The sequence below is a fragment of the Oryx dammah genome, unplaced genomic scaffold (genome assembly GCF_014754425.2).
Source record: "Oryx dammah isolate SB20612 unplaced genomic scaffold, SCBI_Odam_1.1 HiC_scaffold_12, whole genome shotgun sequence".
NCBI classification, from domain to species: domain Eukaryota; kingdom Metazoa; phylum Chordata; class Mammalia; order Artiodactyla; family Bovidae; genus Oryx; species Oryx dammah.
The window spans coordinates 70,114,796-70,134,251 of record NW_024070196.1 but is presented as its reverse complement, the minus strand read 5'-3'; the positions used below and the strand labels follow the sequence as shown (position 1 = coordinate 70,134,251).

General features: G+C 58.7%; 1 protein-coding gene and 1 long non-coding RNA gene across 2 annotated transcripts; one reads left to right on the top strand and one right to left on the bottom strand.

Moving 5' to 3' along the window:
• Positions 1-10,211: 10,211 nt before the first annotated feature.
• MIF (macrophage migration inhibitory factor) lies at positions 10,212-11,088 on the bottom strand. Its single transcript, XM_040251174.1, has 3 exons — positions 10,828-11,088; positions 10,480-10,652; positions 10,212-10,397 (listed from the first exon to the last, which is right to left on the bottom strand). The coding sequence occupies exons 1-3, from the start codon at positions 10,933-10,935 to the stop codon at positions 10,331-10,333; spliced, it is 348 nt and encodes a 115-aa protein (XP_040107108.1). The 5' UTR covers positions 10,936-11,088; the 3' UTR covers positions 10,212-10,330.
• A 43-nt stretch (positions 11,089-11,131) lies between these two features.
• LOC120871291 lies at positions 11,132-13,663 on the top strand. The gene is made up of 2 exons (XR_005722996.1): positions 11,132-12,546; positions 13,093-13,663. It is a non-coding gene; the product is annotated as an uncharacterized LOC120871291 (long non-coding RNA).
• The last annotated feature ends 5,793 nt before the right edge of the window (positions 13,664-19,456 follow it).

Genomic DNA, 19,456 nt, shown 5'->3' with positions numbered 1-19,456 from the left:
TTCTGGCGACACGCTTACTGCCAAAGGAGAGGTGGGGGGACCCCCTGGGCCCGGGGGGGGTGGGAAGAGGCGCCGGTCCTCTCGCTGACTTGCTGTGTGACACTGGGGAGGCCGCCTGCGTTACCGCTCTGGGCCTCAGTTTCCCCTTGAAAGTAAGGCCGCTAGTCCCTCCCTTGCAGGGTTGTTGTGAGGATAACACGAGGTAGCGTCGGGGGAAATTGCTTTGGAGATTGGGAAAGGTCACTCGCGCTGCAGAGCCTCTGGCTAAGGGGGACAGGAGCCCCGGAGGGCCCCAGACACAGGCCCCAGGGGCCTTGCCTGGGAGGGGAAGCCGCTCGGGCCTTTACTCAAAGCTGACCCTGCCTTAGGCGGAGCAGCAGCTGTGCTGCCCACCAGAGCCCTGACCCAAGCTCGGGGGCAGGGGGTGCGGCTCCCCAGGCTGTGGGAAAAGCCTGGGAAACAGAGGGGCTGCTGTAGGGGCATAGCCCTGGGGCTGCAGAGGCTGGGGGCCCGACAGTCGGCACAGCGGCGATCGGGCAGCCGTGGGGCCCGGCCGGGCCGTGAGGAGTGGGGGGCCGCCTCCACAGGGGGCAGTGGGGTGGGGCTGGTGGGCCCCGGTGGGGTGGGCACAGGGCCGGCTTGCTGCACCCCCCCCCCCCACGATGGATGGTCTTCCGCACCTGGTACCTGGCGCTAGCCCCTCTGATCCCGCCCTGCTCCCTGTCACCTCCGAGATCTGAACACACTGCCTCTGTCGGTGTGTGCAGAGAGACCCCTTTAAGAAACCAGACAAGCGGACTTGAAGTGATGGTTTGGGGTTCATCTCCAGCAGAGAAAACGAGTGACGATGGGTTGAGGGGGTGACAGTGGTCAGAGGGGCGGTGCAGCATGGAAGAGGAGGAGGAGGAGGCCAGGGGGTTGGGGGGGGCATGGCGAGGTGGCGGGAGGACCGGTCAGCAGCCGGCCTGGGGCCTGGGGCGCTGCCCAGAGACCCTCACCTGCCAGGCAGTTTGCTCAGCTTCACTCCCAATGGGAGCAAGGAGGGCTGCGGGCACCCGCACGGCAGGGTGGGCCAGGTCCCCAGAGAGGCTGAGGGAGCCGGATGGAAGCTGCCCACTTCGTCCTCCCAAGTTCATGGGTCAGCGATACGGCTGCTGCTCCCCGAGCAGAGTGGCAGCCCGGACGCAACGGGAAGCCAGGGACCACCAGGCGCCTCAGCTGTTTCCCAGGGGTGGGGGCAGGCCCCAAATCTACTCAACCCCCTATGGGGGCCGTGGGTAGTTTATAGAACCTCCCACATCAGCCGCCTCACGATGGGCCGGAACCCACATCAGTGAACTCTCAGGACACCTTGGACCCCAGACCCAGAACTCTCTCCCTCCCCTTTCCCATCCTGAATTAGGTCCAACCTCAGAGTCCAAATTTGGCTCAGAGGTTCTGCAAGGAGATAAAACGACAGAGATGCTCCCAATAAAGGGTCAGCCTAGAAATAGACCCTCTGTCCTGAATTTCCTAGGGTGAAATGCAAATAAAAAAATAAAATTCTTTTGCCCTTTTGGGTTAAAGTTCAAAGAAAGAAAAATGGAAAATCTAAGGTCAAGGGGATTAAAGCCCACAGCCTTTCCCAGGGAGCCGGTGGCCGGGTGCTCCTTGTCCAGGGACGGTGCTGCCCAGCCATCCGCAGGGCTCCCGGACCTTCTCCACACCTCGGCACGGTCCCAGCCTGTCGCATGTGCCCCGCCCACCACCGGCCAGCCTGCAGGCTGCTCGTGGCCTCAGAATCCACAGTGCTGAGCCCCGTGTGGACCCCTCTTCCCGCTGGCTCCAGGTCTGGGTGGAAATGGACAGAAAGTGGGCAGGAAGGAGCATGCCGGCCCAGCCCCACCCCTGGGGGTCCTGCCCCAGCAGAGGGTGAGCTTAGCCTTGCAGGCGCACACGGGGCCAGGCCTGGAGCCTCTTGGCCTTCCGCCTCCTCTGAGTCCATCTGAGCCACTCCTGCCTGCTCATAAACCCTACCCCGTGGGCAGCCCAGCCTTCGGAGCTCATTTGTGATAACTTCCTCCTTCCAAATGTTCAGAACCTCGTACTTGCCATTTCCCTCCGGCCACCCCTGACTGAACTCCGCCTAGTGTCCATCGTCTGGCCCAGAGCGGGTTCCCGCGCCCAGGGCAGGGCACACGGGGGCTGTCATCCAGCGGGGACACCTGGCTGGCTCCTCACCGCACAGAGGCTGGCCACTTTTGTTGGATCCAGGGCCTTTCCTCCTCCTGGCCCCTTCTCGTGGCTTCCTGGCCCAGACATTTAAGCGTTTCTGACATATTCCTCTAGCTGTTGTCCCTTGGGCTCTCCCAGGCAAGAGAAAGAAACACTGCTGAGGCCAGCGTGGTCACAGCATCCGCCGCTGAAACAGCCCCAGGGCTCCACCCTCCCCACTGCCGCCAGCCCCTCTGGCTGGCCTCCAGCCAGGCCTGCCCGACGCCTCACCCCTGTGTTGGGACCCCCCCCTAGTCTTGCTAGCCCATCCCGTGCACCCAGAGCTTCTCAGGCTCGGTGCCGCTGTCTGAGAGCTTGCCCAGCTTGCCCGGCTCCTCCCCAGCCTCTCTCTCACTCTCTCTCAGAGGCCCTGGCCGCCGGCGTGTTGCGCTGCCCGGCTCCAGGGGGGCTTGCCATGTCCCCAGCCTCGGCCCTGGGCCCCCGCCCCCAGGGAGCGCCTCTGGCCCAGGTGCTCTGTGGGCCTGGCTGCTCGCTGCCTTGTGTCTCTGCCCAGCCTGTCTCTAACTGTCCCAGCCTGTCCTCATGTTCCTTTGAGGACACCCCTCTTTCTCCTTCTTTCGCTGCTCCTGTTTTGAGCGTGAGACCGGGGCGGGCTTTTCAAACCATCCCGTCCCCCCACCCCCCACACAGCCTGCCAGCTCCTGAGCGCCCCTCTGCTTGCTGTGCCAGCCTCTGGTGGGCAGTGACCTCCTGAGTTGTTTTTCTGTCTCAGCCCCTCTTCTCTGCCGGTGACGTTGCTGTGAGTTCACAGCCCCACACCTCCCACTGGTGGGCTGGCTGGGCTCCCAGCTCCAGGGGACAGACCTCACCCAGGAATGTTCTAGAAGGTGTAGGCGAGCCCTCCATGGCCCCTCTTCTGATGGCAAACTCAAGGGGTCAGCACCTCCCTGTAAACTGACCGTGGAGAACCCTACTCCCACCCAGAAGGCTGAAGCTCTCTGGAGCCCCAGTGAGGCCTCCAACGGCTCACAAACCCACCCACCCACGAGGACCCTGCTGAGTGGCGGGTGGAGCACCGCCCCCCCCCCATCAAAGACCTCACAGCCTGGGCGTCAGCTAAGGCACTGCCAAGGTGTGGCCCGCACCCAGACCCCGAGGCCTGTGTCACCCATCCCCACAGTCTCAGACCTCACCTGGGCTCCTGTGTGGGGCCCACTGGGGTACGCTCAAAGCTTGACGCCAGTGTGCAAGGTGGTGGGCGTGAGGGGCCTGCATAGACAACTGCTTTCTTCCAATACCATTTTGGGGGGCTTCGGCCATAGTGTGGGGGTCCCAGCACGTGCCACAAAGCGGGGTGAGCACACGGAGCCCAGAGGGTCACGCCAGCAGGTGGAGGGGGGCGGTGGGGGGTTGCTGTGGGATAGACGCACCCCACAGGGACCGCCCCACCTCCGCAGGCCTGCAGCGGCTGGGCGCTCAGGGAGGCCAGGGCTAGGCTTGGGAGGGGGCAGCCAGGGGGCAGCCCTTGTCAGGCAAGGCCTCGGCAGGGTGGGGGCTGGGGGGCCACTCGCGTGGCACGTGGCGGTCTTCGTGGCCTCCCCGCCTTCCCTTCTGTGCATTGCAGGGGGTGGCCACAGAGACCACCAAGTACAGCATGCACACAGAAAAGTGCACAGCACTTGACCGGGTGCAACGCAGACGCTCGCAACAAGAGTGAGAGACGGTGCGCCACAGCCTCCCCGCGGCAGGCCGGCCCCGCCGTCCCGGGAGGGACAGCCTGGCCCGGACTTCCTCAGGGTCCGAGCGCCTCGGCGGGGGTCGGAGCAAGCTGGTTGCAGCTCGCTGGCTGGGAACTGTAAGCGCCCGAAAGGGCCGGGTCCACAGTTGGCGTGTGTTCCTGCGGCTCGCCCACGGCGCTGCCCGGCCATACATGCTGGGTGCCAGGAATGTGCCGCGCTTTATTTATCCATGCCCTTCTCGATGGCTGTTGGGTGGTCTCCGGGTTTCTGTGGGGTCTGGGCGGGGAGCTGCAGGGGCTTCATCAGCGCCGCTGGGACGGGTCGGAGTGGCAGCTTGCGGCGCCTTAACTGCCTTCCTCTCATCTTTAGGCTGAACATCTCTCCCACTTGATATTCCGTTTGTGAAGAGGCTTATAAAGTCCTTTGCTAATTTTTTATTGGTTTGTCTGTCACCAATGTGTAGCACGGTTTTTTGTTTTTTTGTTTGATATCTGAACGTGAACCTCTCACCGCACGTCTTTTGACTCGTCGTGATATCTTACTAATAAGATCAAACGTGTCCACCTTTCCTAGTCATCTGTGCTTTCTGCACCTCACTGAAGAAGTCATGAAGGTGATATGCTCTTCTGTGACCTTTGTGCCTTTAATTCACTGTTTGTTTGTTTGTTTTGCGTGTGGAGGCCCTGGCGGCTCGCTAACCCAGGGCTCCTGCACACAGATTTTGTTCCCTTCTGCCTGATCCTGCATCGGGCCCACACGTGTGTGCAGATGTCTGCCCTGCGCTGATTCACTTTGCCTCACTTATGGCGCTTGATAAGAAATCTTGGCATCGAAGCAGGTCCCCTGCCTTGAAAATGTTTTGGCTCCTCCTGACCCTTTGGACTCTCATAGACGTTAGAATTTGGTGATCAAATCCCACCCCAAGCCTGTGGGAATTTCTTCTGGGACTGTGTGGAATCGTGGGGCAGACTGGAGGGAAGTGAAGAGACTATGGGGCCCTTCTGTGGCCCCCCTGGGTGTCCGTTTTCTCTGTGGAGTTCAGCGCATCTCGGCTTCCTTCCCTGATGCGAGCGATGAGCTCAGCAATTGTTGCTTGTCTCCCTCCTCTCCACCTCTCATCTTGCCTTCTCTGCGTGTTTGAAGTCACGTTCGGTGTGGTATCTGTGAAGTCACAGCCTGTTCTGGAAAGTGTCTGTTTCTGCACCATCCTTCACTATCCCTCAGCGTTCTTCATTTTGCTTGTCTGGTAAACACGGGTTGTTGACATAACAGCACAAGGGCTGTGACTGCCCTTCGTGTCCTCTTTGCCCCACCACGATCACCAGGCCCCTCACCCTCACCTACCCACGGGATGGCGGGGGAACCTGGACTTGCCTGTCGGGTTCGTCGCTGTGTTTTGTTCCGACTGGCAGCCAGCCACTCAGCCAGGAATCAGCCCTTCGTGGAAGGTTTCGCTTTTGCAAACTCCCTTCCAGAACCCTCGTGAGCGCTCAGCTCTCGTGGTGCTTTGCTGTTGGTGGGGGAGAGGCCTGGGCTCTTTGCTGCTGTCCGACGCACCGCCTGGACCCCGCTGCTTCCTGGGGGGCAGGGCCGCCTGGGCAGCCCCGCCCCAAACGCTGGCGCTGGCAGGCAGGGTCACTCGTGTTCTTCTCTGAAGCCATGCGCCTCCCTGGAGGGGGTCTGGTACCTGCCCCTTCCCCTCAGACCCACTTCTGGAGCGGAATACTGGGGGCTCACTAGAACTTTTAGAGGCTTGAAACCCAAAGGGTCTTTTCAATTCTCCCTGAACAAGGACAATACGGGCTTATTTTAGAATCAAGAGAAGTATCCTCCAAATTATCAGAGAGCAAAAGAGGAGAGACTTGCTCCCTGAAGCTGGGCTTCTCCTGCGGAAACACTGGCAGACCCTGACAGAGTCCACGCCATTTTCTGGTGGGTGGCAGTCCTGTTGCCAGATTGCCTGCTAGGGATTGAGCCCTCACCCCCCGCCCCCGTGTTGGAAGTGCAGAGTCTTGGCCGCTGGACCACCAGGGAAGCCCCCGTCACAGTGCTTGTTTAACCAGCCAGGTCTTCTTTTCAGCAAAGCCACAGCGAAATTCGTGCCACCGTTGAGGGTCATTAGTTAAAGTAACAGTTCAGGCGGGCATCGCCCTGCCATCCCCCGCTGAGCTAGCAGTGGCAGAAAGAAGGTCTTTGGGGACGAGGTGGGGGCTGGCTGCCACCAGACGCCCTAACTTACAAGCTAAGTTGATGGTTGTGGACTTTGGGGAGACACCTCTCCACTGCTGGCAGCGTCACTGTGGCCCGAGAGGGCTTCATCCCCGTGGAGTTCCGGGCCCGCCGAGTTCCGGGCCCAAGCTGGGGAAAACATTTGCAACTCCCAGCAGAGTTAGCTACTCTGATACACAAAGAGCTTGAACACAACAAACCACTCAGTGGGAAAGTGGGCTGGAGGACTGGACTTGCTTTCCTGAAAAGGTACCAGGAATGGCAGTTCATGTCCACCTCATAAGGAGAGAAAAACTTTCCCCACAGGTGGGGAGGCCCCGGGCTCCAGATGGCCCCTCTAGGAGGGACATCTGGTCACAACGTCGATTTTGACCTACTCACCCTGCTAGGGACCTATCCTCCAGATACACCTCCGCAAGCGTGGCCGCCAACAGCACGGAGCTGAGGGCAGAGGGATGGACCGAGGCCCAGCAGTCCTGACAGGGCTGCTTAAGTAACTGAGCTAGACTTTAAAAAAAAAAAAGCAAAGTCAAACTAGTGTTAGAATAGGCTACCATTTGTGGGGGACAAAAGTTGGGGGAGGGGTGTTCTGTGTGTGTAAAGATGCCTCTGGAGGCCTTTGTGGAGGGGGTGGCCGCGGGGAGCTTTCTCTTGGGGGATCTTTGGAATACTCTGAGCCCCAGACACATGTCCCCTATTAAAACGAGAGCAGAATTAGGCAAGAAATCCTGTCATGGGGTCGCGCTCATGAGACTTCCCATTTGTAGCTTTGGGATTCGGAGCCCTGTCTGGGGGTGGACCCACGAGAGTCCCCGGATGGCAGCCAAGGCTCCAGGAGCGAGGGGACACCGCCAGCTTATGGAAAGTGGTCTCTTATTTTCCCCTCTTACATGGGCTTCAAACACAGAAAGGGAGACGCACTCACTCAACCAGGAGGGTGAATCTGGGGAAAGCGGCTGGTGGAGGCTTCCTATGCACCCCCAGTCCACCACCCCACCTTTCCAGCTCATTCTGTAATTCCTGCTGTGAGGCCTGCAGGGCTGGAAGCTGGCCTTGCTCAACTGGAAAGAAGGGCTGAGTGGCAGGAGAGATCTTCACCAAACTCCATCTTGGGGGCCAGCACCTGGTGTGGAGTGGGGCAAAGTGTCAAGGAGGAGCTCACTGGCCCAGAAACGTTGGTGTCGTCCTGAGCTCTGGGATCCGTGGAGCCCCCCAGATAATATTGAGACCTGAGTGCAGGCGCAGACCCTGCTGGCACCTTCAGTGTTCCTGGCGATCCTCCTGCTGCTGAGGCTGACGGGGACGGCTCCGCAGTTTGGGGAATATGGAGGAAAAATGTTTGGAGAATTCCTTCATTTCATCGATGGGGAAAACTGAGGCCCAGAAGGGGAGCCACAAGCACTTGACTCCAGAGCCCCTTGGGTCAGGCTCCCAGGGGAAGCAGGCCTTCAGGCAGGGGTCTCAGGCTGGAGAGAGGGCAGTGGGATGAGCCTGGAGGGAACGAGGGAGGTCTAGGGGGACCTAGGCTGCTAGACTGTCCAGAGTGGACAAGCCCCAAGTGGCCTCCGGGATGCTGGTCCCAAAGATCATGGAGCTTGGTGCAGCTGCCCCGAAGCTGCTGGGGACACAGGACCAGGAGGAGCAGTATTCAGGGTCTAGGCTGATGCAGAGGGGCCTTCTTTGGCGTCAGGGCCTCAGGGAGTGCATCCTAGAAGGCGCTGTGCGGGGCTCCCGGGGGTGAGGAGGGGAGGGCATTCAGCGCACAAGGAACACAGGCGCCAGGCTGCAAACGGGCTGAGGGCGGCCGGTCCCCCTGGAGGCCGGGGGTCTTTGCTGGCAGACGACCGGTAGCACTGGAGCGATGGTGGAGAGCAGGTGGCAGCCGGCGCCCCCCACCCCTGTCTGTCCCACCTCCGCGTGAAGTGTTCCTTGGAAATGAGTTTCTGCTGCCGGTTCCGAGGCTGCTGGCACCCCCCGTTGCCAGGGCAGCTGCTGGCTCTGGGGGCAGGGACGGGCTGTCTGTGGCAGTGGACCCGTGCTTCGGGGTGAGGCGGGGAGTGAGGTGAGAGAGACGGGGATGGCCTGAGTGGGGCGCAGCAGGAACAGTGGTTCCCTCCGGAGAACCCCAGGGTGCAGTGGGCGTGGCCACGAATGTGGGTCCTTGACCAGCCTTTGCCATGCAACACCGCAGCTGACCAGAGCCTCTGGCGGCAAGCCCCGCTCCGCTCTCCCAAGTCCTTCCACCCTCCCTGAGACAGCAGGCGCTCAGCCTGGGCCCTCAGACGTCTGCAGCTGGGGAGCCTCGCATGGCTCCCGAGTCCTAGCTGGGGCAGTGGGGGGTGGGGGGCGTGAGGCAGGACCCTGGGAGGAGGCAGCCTGTCAAGACGCCCCCAAGACCAGCACCAGGTCCTCAGCTGTGAGATGAGGAAGCTGGATGAGATGCTCTGAGACCAGACCCCTACTCTCCCTATCATGGGCGCTGGGCCAGGCTGGCGGGAGTTCATACCCAAGTTGGGGACGCTGAGCCAGGGCACAGTACGCCCGCCCCAGCCTGGAGATCCTGAGACTCCCCTTGCCTCTACCGGGGATAGAACGAGATAGACTGAGACCAAGGGGAGCTTGAAGACCTCTGTTGGGGGAGAACGACCCCCTCAGACAGGCCACACCCTCTAGACTCCTCCTTTCTAAGGTCATGACTGTCTCCGCTGTCCTGGAAGTTAAACCCTCCATGGCCAGGAAGCAGACTTGGGGCTGGGGGCTGGAGTGCTTCCCCCGTCCCCAGCTACAGCCTGGACTTCAGGAGAGCAGCCCTCAGGTGTGTCCAGGGGAGCAAGCTGGCCCTGGCAGGCTGCCCTAGTGGAAAGCGCCAGTGAACCGGGTTGTTCTGACCGTCCTCAACTGCTGGCCTGGACTAGGCGCCTGGAGCTTCCTGCCCCTGCCTGCGGGGAGCCACATGGGCTGGGCCACTGGCAGCCGCCCAAGGGCCTGGGGTGGCCACGCGCATAAAGGGGCCCTTGTCACTGTGGCTCAAAGTCAGGCCTGCTCCTTACTCCCAGCACCAGAGGCCTGCCGAGGCAGTAAAACCCTTTCCCCCAGTATCTCAGCTTCCAAAACCAAATTCTCTTCAATTTTGTGGAATTTTAAGTCACCTCTCTCTGGTTGTTCTTGTCTGTCTTAGGAGCTGAGGTTCAGGGCTAGCACGAGTTCATAGTGGAGGCCCAGGAACCAGAGCTGATGAGGCAGGGGGAGGCCGTCTCTGTGCCCACAGCTGAGTGACGGCATGTTTTTTTATTTGGAAGGAGCTGCCGCCAGGCGGGGGCCAAAGGCAACTGGCCTGGCCACCTGGGAGCAAGCCCTGCACTTGGAGCAGGGCCCCCACCCGGGCCAGGAGACCCCAGGCGCACTGGTGTTCCTGACCCCTCGGCGCCGAGACCTTCCTATCCTACAGGGGCTAACAGCCACCTGGAGGCTCTGACAGCTGCTGTACCCTGAGACCTGAATGGCACCCAAACCACAAGTTTGTTCTCGCAGGAAACTGTTGTGCCCCAGGGGCCCGAGGTGGACTGGGCGTCATCGTCAGGAACTCCACCTTCCGGGCACCTCCCCCACCACCACACCAGACAACTGTTCCCAAGTTCCAGAACGGGGATTTCCCAAATCGCGACACTGAGGCAGGCGGCGGCATGGGGCAGTGACCCCGACGGAGCCCAGGCTCCTCTCTCCTCCCCTCCCCGCCTCTACTGAGATTCTGACCCCTCCCCCTGTTCCCCCGACAGCCCCGACCCACGTGGTGGCTGGGCCTCTGCGGGAGGTCGGGGAGGGGAGGGGGGACGGAGGGTTCTAGATCTGAGTTGGATTCCTGGGTCTGGGTGCAGGCAGGATGCCAACCAAGTGAGGGCCCTCTACTGGGGGCTGAGGCGTGGAAAGGCTAGGCTGCAGACTCCAGGGATAACACGTCCCGGTCTCGGTTCCACATTCACCGGCCCCGCCCTGCACCGATTCCTCTGCAAGCCAAGAAGAGCCGAGGCAGCCGGCGTCTCCACACCGTTTATTGCTCCTTCCAGGGAGGTGGGGTTGGTGGGGGGCAGGGCGGGCGGGAAACTCGTGCGCGCCAGGGCTGCGGGCCCTGGGAACCCGTGGTGCGGCCCTCAGGCGAAGGTGGAGCCGTTCCAGCCCACGTTGGCCGCGTTCATGTCGCAGAAGTTGATGTAGATCCTGCGAGGGAGGGAGCGAGGCTGAGCCGGCCGTGCGGGGGCCGCCGAGGCCGCGCGCCCCCCGCCCACCGGTGCCCACGCACCTGTCCGGGCTAATGCGCAGGCGCTCGGTCAGCAGGCCGCACAGCAGCTTGCTGTAGGAGCGGTTCTGCGCGCCGCCGATCTTGCCGATGCTGTGCAGGCTGCAGAGCGCGCAGGGCTCGCTGGAGCCCCCGAAGGTCATGAGCTGGTCTGGGACCACGTGCACAGCGATGTACTGCGGGCGAGGGGCCGCGGTCAGCCGGCTCGCGCGCCCCCGCCGCTCCAGGCCCGGAGCCCCATCCCGGAGCCGCCCGCCTTCCCGGCCCGGAGCCCCATCCCGGAGCCGCCCGCCTTCCCGGCCCGGAGCCCCATCCCGGAGCCGCGCTCCCCGCCTGGCCCTCCCCGCAGACCTGCGCCGGCTTGCCCGTGGCCTGCGCCAGCTGCTGCGTGAGCTCGGAGAGGAGCCCGTCCGGCACGGAGGCGCGGGGCACGTTGGTGTTCACCACGAACATCGGCATGATGGCGAGGGACAGCGGGGACCGGCACGCAGGACCCGACCGACGCGCGCGCTAAGGCAGCAGGGGAACCTGCGCTACGTGACCGCCGCCCGGCGCCCCGCCCAGCCCCGGCCCGACGTGGCCCCGCCTCCCTCGACGTCACCGCCGGCCCCGCCCCCGGGCGGCGGCGCGCTCCCGGCCGGTGACGTCACCGCCTCTGGCCCAGCGCGCCCCGTCCAAGCCATTCTCCGCTGGGCGGCCGGAAGTCGGCGGGTCCCTGGTTTGTCAGTCCTTTGACTTAGTCACAGTGATGTCTGTGTGCTGGGAACAGCGGTTAGCGGGACAGAGGACCCCTGGCCCTCCAGGAGGTCGCAGGCGGAGTCCCAGTTCATTCTGCGGAGTCCTTGTGTGTCCGCAGTCTCCAGGGCCACTGTCGTGCGCGCATGCCTGTGTATGTGTGCGCTTGTGTGTATGTGCGTGTGAGTGATGGAGAGCGGTGGTCATTGCTGCATGTGGGCAGCGCTTGCCACAGCGCATCGCCATCCAGGGGCCTTCCTGCACCCAGCTCTTGGAGTGGGTGAGATTGCCCGGAGGTGCCTAGGGGAGGGGCTGGGAGCACACGAGGCCCAGAGGCAGGCCGCAAAGCTTCAGTCCACCGGGCTACCTCTCTGCAGCGCTGAAAATGTCAGCTCCTCAGGGAAGCCCACCCCATCAGGTCTTATGGGGGTGCCGTCTCTCAGAGCCCTGGGGGGGAAGTCTCTCTCTGCCACTGTTGGTCAGCTCAGGGCGCACCCCGTAGGTGCCAGGCATATGAGAGACGTGGACTAAATACTGGCTGAATGAAGGAGTGAATGAACTTAGCCCTGACAGGGCAGGAAGAGGACAGGGCCAGGGCTGAGCCTGCAGGCCCTGCGGTCCCTGAGCAGAAAGGCTGCCCAGCTCCCTGTCTGAGGAGACCCTGGTCACCGGGCTGCGCTGGGGAGCGGAGCTCTGTCGGGCACTGGGGCGGCGTGCTGGTTGGGCCAAGTCTCAGACCTCTCCGGGGAGATCCTGCTCTTGGCCTCTGGCAGGCATGGTTTGGTTACAGGGGACCCCACACATGCTGGCCTGGACATTGGCCCCCATGCCAGTGGGACCAGGTGTACTCAGGCAGGAGGTCCCGTGGCCCAGCTGGGCAAATGCTCTGTAAAAGGTGGGCTCCAGGCCCTTTCCGTCCCTTCTCTTACCCCAGCCGGCCACCTGTGCCCAGGGCTCTCTTAACCACGGATACCCTCCACGCCCACCTCCAGCTCGGGGGCTCCCCCGAGCTCCAGCAGGCAAGCCCGCGCAGCCTGTTCTCTATGTTCAAATCCAGGTGCTTGCCTTTCGCCTGTCCCTGATGGCCTGCCAGTGAAATGGACCTTCCTCCACTGTGCTTGGGTCCTCACCCCTCCCGCCCACCCCGCCTAGTCTCCGTGAGCTGCCTGGGGCAGCGGATCCATACGGTCATGTGACCTGCCCAGTGATACATGAAGAGACCCAAGAGACTCCAAGCGGAAGATTCAGTAGCCAGCGCCTGCTTGGCGGGTCTCTGTAGTGGAAGTGGGTGACACGGTGAAGCCTCACCCCTGGCAGAGACACTTGGGCCGATGAGTAGGTGAGCCCGTGGTCCTCAGGCTGCTACTGTGGCACCGGGAGCCTTCCCTGGTCAGCACCGCCTCTGTTCACCCCTGACCTTCCCAGGAGTGTCTGTGCTTTCTCTGTAGAAGGGCATCGGAGGAGGTGGCAGGCTCCCAGTCCCACTTCTTTGTAGCGTGGGCACCTGGCTCACCTCTGTGAGCCTGTTTCCGCATGGGTAATTCGGGCATGACGGTGGAGCCCCCTTTCCAGAGGGCTGTGGTAGGGACCGGGTAGCCTAACTTCTGGCGATGGTCCCTTCTAGCCTTCCGGGCGGTGCTGTCGCAGCGCCCTGGGTGGCCTGGTCCCCACCCGGCGTCTCGGCCCACCCTCCTTGGCTCTCTGAAGCTTGTGTGCTGCCCTGCGATGCCGTGCTCCCGGCCCCTGGCTTGGGCCTTGCTCTTGGAACGCTGCTGGCCTGCTGCTGCCCGTCCGCCTGGGGCTCCGTTCCTCGGGAAAGCCCTCTCCTTCCGGCTGCCGACCGGCTTCTATCTGTGAGTTACCGCGCTGCTTCCTTCCTAGGCTCCATGCAGAGGGGCACTGTCTCTTTTGGGCCCCTGAGTGGCCCAGGACTTCTGGGCCCGTGACTTCTGCCACGTGACTCAGTAGCAGGCAGAGGGCCTCCAAAGACGACCTTGCCCTAATCTCTGGAACCTGTGAATATGTTACATTTTGTGGCAAAAGGGACTTTGCAGATGTAATTAGGGTTGTAGACTCTGCAGTAGGGAGACGATCTGGATTATCTGGGCGGATTATTGTGGATTATCCGATGTAATCACGTGAGCCCTTAAAAGCAGAGGGTTTTCTCCACCTCAAGTCGCAGATGAGACGGAAGGGGCAGTCAGAAAGCCTCAAAGCAGAAGGACTCAGAAGGGCTGTAAATGGCTTTGTAGATGAAGGGGGTTCAGTCATCCAGAGCTGAATTCTGCCAACACTGAATTCTGCCAGCATCCCGAATGACCTCAGAAGTGGGCTCCTCCCTAGCTGATCCTGAGATGCCCTGACTTGCCTGAAGCGGAAGGCCAGTCACTTTGTACTCTGATGGCTGACTTGCAGAGACTGCGAGATAATAAAGGTGTGTCGTCTCAAGCTGCTTAATTTGTGGTGATTTGTTCCAGGAGGAGTAGAGCAGCGTCACCCATGCGTCCCCAGGGGCTCAGTAATCAGCCTCTGAGCAGCAACCCGACCTGCGCACCAGGAGGCCTTGGACCCCCGACCATCTGCCCCCTCCTCACCGACAGCATCCCGGCTCTGTTTGCTTAGAACCTTCACCACCAGGGCCACGGGCAACCGGGCGGGGGCCCCCCCCCCCCCCCCCGGCAGCTGTGTCCACGTGACGTGCAGACTCCTCAGGGAGTCCGCCGCCCCGCGCTCTGCCTCCTGCCCTGCTTGGAACCTGGACCAGATTGCCCGATGGGCAGTCAGATGGGACCACCAGGGGCCATGCCCCACAGGTGAGGGCTGCAGGCGGAGACCAGGAAGGGAGCAAACCTCAGGATGTGGGGGACAGCTGTGGGGAACCCAGCATGCCCAGAGGGCTGGCAGCTGGGCCCAGGTCTGAACATCTCCGAGGGCAGGGCCTGAGTCAGCCAGGCTGGGAGGGGTGCCCAGGGAGGGCGACTGCTGTCCTCCAGTCCCCATCCATGGGCGGCCCACTGCCCAGCGGCTCCCAGGGCGCCTTTGCCAGCCTCCTTCCCCGGTGTCCCTCCCCCAGCATTCACGGTTCATCTCTCGTGGAAGGATCCAGCTGGCGCAGAGCCCTCAGCAAGCCCCTGTGCTTTTGTTTGCTGAGTGCGGTGAAAGGTGTGGCAAAGACCAGCCAAGTCAACCCCCTCCCCTCTAGTCATAGCGGAAGGAGACGTGGGGGCCACCATCCCAGCTGAAGGTACAGGGTTTTAAGAGGGCTGTCCGCCAGGAGACCACCACGCTACCAAAGCAGGGCCAAGGCTTGGTGGGGCCCTAGCAGGCCTGGCCAGGCCTCCCCACAGGACGGGACACGGTTCAGAGGGGGCGAGCTGGGCTGAACCTTGTGAACAAACTCTCTGAGTCTCAGCCAGAAAACTTCAAAATAGGGGTTTTCCTCTCCCGCAGAAGTGGGTGAAGATGGGAGAGATTAAAGTACAAGCACAAAGCACCTGCGTGCGGGAGGTGCTCAGTGAGTGCTCCCGATCTTACTCATCGTCACCCCTGTCCTGGAGCAGCACATGGACTAACAGGCCTGACCCTGATGGCGCCTCACCCTCCCTCCCTGGTGGCCCGGTCCCTTCCCCACCCCCGCCCCCACCCATCCCACCAAAGCCAAGGCCAGGCCATGTCCTGTCCACCTCCCCTGGCACAGCCTCTCCTATCTGTGGGGTCCCATCCCTGTCTTACCCCTCTGGGGGCGTTCCCTGGGCAACAAGGACTCCCAACGCCCACCCCATACTTTCACAGCCAATTCAGTTGGGTGGATGGCAAGCGGGACGTGGCCCAGGGGCTGGGCCTGGGCTGGGTTTACCTCTGCGGCCCATGCTGGGGAGCAGTGTGCTGAAGTGTGACCAGTGCAGTCCCAGACCCGAGACCCAGCTGGACGCCTGCTCTGCTCCTGGCCAGTACACCTCAGGATCACAAGGCCAGCAGTGCCCCCTGGAGCCCAAGGAGGATCCGGGGAGGCCGGTCAGCAGAGGCAAAGTTGGGGCGGATGGATGGCAGAGAGAGCCTGGGAGACCCCACGGAGGGCTCCTGGAGTGCTGACTCCTGCTTTCCAGAAAGCACTGCGGTGACTGGACCCAGAGGCCCTCATTCCCATCCTCCAACACTCCTGCCTCCAAGGGTGCCCCAGCTGGGCCTGTCTGCAGGAAGCCAGCCCCAAGTGACTTCTCCGCGAGACCTCCCCGAGCCTGGCTCAGAGAGTTCTCACTCCCTGAAGAGCCCACTGCCTGCCGCTTCTGCTAACCTGCCGGTCACTGCTCCCTGTGGAAGCCAACAAAGTCTTCACGACACAACAGTGGCCAGCTGGCTCTTGTACCCAGGTGCCAAGGTAACCCAGCGGGGAGAATGGTCTTTTCGGTGAACGATGCCGGCACCACTGCACATCCATTACCAGTCAATGAATAATCGAGTTCCCTAGTGGCCCAGTGGTTGGGGCCTGGCCCTTTTCACTGCCAAGAGCCTGGGGTTCAACCCCTGGCTGGGGACCTGAGATCCCGCAAGCTGTGGGGCGCGGCTGAAAACATTGGTGGACGCTAGCTGCAAATCTAGACGACTATGGATTTGGTGGTGATTTTTAGATGCCGCACGAGCCCCGAAAGAATCGATGAGCTCAACTTTTTTAAAATTACAAACGTCTGCTCTGCGGAAGGCAGTGTCAAGAATATGAAAGGGCAAGCCACAGACTGGGAGAAACTATTTGCAAAAGATGCATCTGATTGAAGGCTATTATCCAACATATACAGAGAAGTCTTAAAGTGCAACAGTAAGAAAGCAAACAACTTGATTTTAAAAAATTGACCAAACAGGGGCTTCCCTGGTGGCTCATTGGTAAAAAAAAAATAATAATAATAATTCTGTCAATGCAGGAGACACAGGTTTGATCCCTGGTCCAGGAAGATCCCACATGCCCTACAGGCTCAACTACTGAGCCTGTGCCCCAGGGCGGGGGGACCGCAACCCCTGAAGGCTGCTCGCCCTGGAGCCCAAGCCCAACAAGAGAAGCCACTCTGCTGAGAAGCCCGCGCACTGCAACTCAGGAAGAGCCCGCGCGCAGCAACAAAGACCCAGCACAGCCAAAAATAAACAATTTAAAAAAAAACTGGTCACTTTAAAGGGATACTCACCAAAGAAGATATATACAGATGGAAAATTAGCATATGAAAAGACGCTCCAGGTTTGAACTCAGGGAAGTACAAACCACCACAACAAAATAGCACCATGCACCTGTTATTAACAGAAGGGCCAGGATCCGGAACACTGACGAACCAAATGCTGCTGAGGGTGCGGAGCGACAGGACCCCCCCGCTTGCTGCTGGTGGGAACTAGACTGGCACAGCCAGTTTAGAAGAGAGCTCAGGGGGTTCTCACAAAGCTACACAGACTCGTGCTCTGTGATCCAGCAATCATGCTTCTTAGTGTTTACCCAAACGAGGTAAGAATGTATGTCCACACAAAAACCTGTGCGTGGATGCATATACCTACTTTACTCATAATTTCCAAAAGCAACCAAAAATAAACTGTGGGACATCCGGACAATGGAATTTTACTCAGTGCAAAAAGAAATGAACTTTTAAAAGCTATAAAAAGACAGGAAAGAAACTAAAATGCACATTAGTAAGTGAAAGAACCCAATCTGAAAAGGCTGCATAACTGCAGGATTAAGAAAGGACAGTTCAGTTCAGTTGCTCAGGCGTGTCCAACTCTTTGCAACCCCATAAATCGCAGCACACCAGGCCTCCCTGTCCATCACCAACTCCTGGAGTTCACTCAGACTCACGTCCATCGAGTCCATGGTGCCATCCAGCCATCTCATCCTTGGTCGTCCCCTTCTCCTCCTGCCCCCAATCCCTCCCAGCATCAAAGTCTTTTCCAATGAACCAACTCTTCTCATGAGGTGGCCAAAGTACTGGAGCTTCAGCTTTAGCATCATTCCTTCCAAAGAAATCCCAGGGCTGATCTCCTTCAGAATGGACTGGGTGGATCTCCTTGCAGTCTGAGGGACTCTCAACAGTCTTGTCCAACACCACAGTGCAGAAGCATCAATTCTTTGGTGCTCAGCCTTCTTCACAGTCCAACTCTCACATCCATACATGACCACAGGAAAAACCATGGCCTTGACTAGACGGACCTTTGGTGGCAAAATAATGTCTCTGCTTTTGAATATGCTGCCTAGGTTGGTCATAACTTTTCTTCCAAGGAGTAAGTGTCTTTTAATTTCATGGCTGTACTCACCATCTGCAGTGATTTTGGAGCCCCCAAAATAAAGTCTGACACTGTTTCCACTGTTTCCCCATCTCTTTCCCATGGAGTGATGGGACCGGATGCCATGATCTTCGTTTTCTGAATGTTGAGCTTTAAGCCAACTTTTTCACTCTTCTCTTTCACTTTCATCAAGAGGCTTTTTAGTTCCTCTTCACTTTCTGCCATAAGGGTGGTGTCATCTGCATATCTGAGGTTATTGATATTTCTCGTGGCAATCTTGATTCCAGCTTGTGTTTCTTCCAGTCCAGCGTTTCTCATGATGTACTCTGCATATAAGTTAAATAAGCAGGGTGACAATATACAGCCTTTTCCTATTTGGAACCAGCCTGTTGTTCCATGTCCAGTTCTCACTGTTGCTTCCTGACCTGAATACAGATTTCTCAAGAGGCAGGTCAGGTGGTCTGGTATTCCCATCTCTTTCAGAATTTTCCACAGTTTATTGTGATCCACACAGTCAAAGGCTTTGGCATAGTCAATAAAGCAGAAATAGATGTTTTTCTGGAACTCTCTTGCTTTTTCGATGATCCAGCGGATGTTGGCAATCTGATCTCTGGTTCCTCTGCCTTTTCTAAAACCAGCTTGAACATCAGGAAGTTCACGGTTCACATATTGTTGAAGCCTGGCTTGGAGAATTTTGAGCATTACTTTACTAGCGTGTGAGATGAGTGCAATTGTGTGGTAGTTTGAGCATTCATTGGCATTGCCTTTCTTTGGGATTGGATGAAAACTGACCTTTTCCAGTCCTGTGGCCACTGCTGAGTTTTCCAAATTTGCTGGCATATTGAGTGCAGCACTTTCACAGCATCATCTTTCAGGATTTGAAACAGCTCCACTGGAATTCCATCACCTCCACTAGCTTTGTTCGTAGTGATGCTTTCTAAGGCCCACTTGACTTCACATTCCAGGATGTCTGGTTCTAGGTGAGTGATCACACCATCGTGATTATCCAGGTCATGAAGCTCTTTTTGGTACAGTTCTTCTGTGTATTCTTGCCACCTCTTCTTAGTATCTTCTGCTTCTGTTAGGTCCAGACCATTTCTGTCCTTTATCGAGCCCATCTTTGCATGAAATGTTCCCTTGGTATCTCTAATTTTCTTGAAGAGATCTCTAGTCTTTCCCATTCTGTTGTTTTCCTCTATTTCTTTGCATTGATCGCTGAAGATGGCTTTCTTATCTCTTCTTGCTATTCTTTGGAACTCTGCATTCAGATGCTTATATCTTTCCTTTTCTCCTTTGCTTTTCGCCTCTCTTCTTTTCACAGCTATTTGTAAGGCCTCCCCAGACAGCCATTTTGCTTTTTGGCATTTCTTTTCCATGAGGATGGTCTTGATCCCTGTCTCCTGTACAATGTCACAAACCTCATTCCATAGTTCATCAGACACTCTTATCTATCAGATCTAGGCCCTTAAATCTATTTCTCACTTCCACTGTATAATCATAAGGGATTTGATTTGGGTCATACCTGAATGGTTTAGTGGTTTTCCCTACTTTCTTCAATTTAAGTCTGAATTTGGCAATAAGGAGTTCATGATCTGAGCCACAGTCAGCTCCCGGTCTTGTTTTTGCTGACTGTATAGAGCTTCTTCATCTTTGGCTGCAAAGAATATAATCCATCTGATTTCAGTGTTGACCATCTGGTGATGTCCATGTGTAGTCTTCTCTTGTGTTGTTGGAAGAGGGTGTTTGCTATGACCAGTGCATTTTCTTGGCAAAACTCTATTAGCCTTTGCCCTGCTTCATTCCGCATTCCAAGGCCAAATTTGCCTGTTACTCCAGGTGTTTCTTGACTTCCTACTTTTGCATTCCAGTCCCCTATAATGAAGAAGATATCTTTTTTGGGTGTTAGTTCTATAAGGTCTTGTAGGTCTTCATAGAACCGTTCAACTTCAGCTACAATTGTAGACTGTAAAAAGATCAGTGATTGACAGGGGGT

Coding starts and splice junctions, on each gene's coding strand:
- MIF (XM_040251174.1), bottom strand. CDS start 10,935: ATGCCGATGTTCGTGGTGAACACCAACGTGCCCCGCGCCTCCGTGCCG. Junction 10,653..10,827: donor CCACGGGCAAGCCGGCGCAG/GTCTGCGGGGAG, acceptor CCTCGCCCGCAG/TACATCGCTGTGCACGTGGT. Junction 10,398..10,479: donor CTGCGCATTAGCCCGGACAG/GTGCGTGGGCAC, acceptor CCTCCCTCGCAG/GATCTACATCAACTTCTGCG.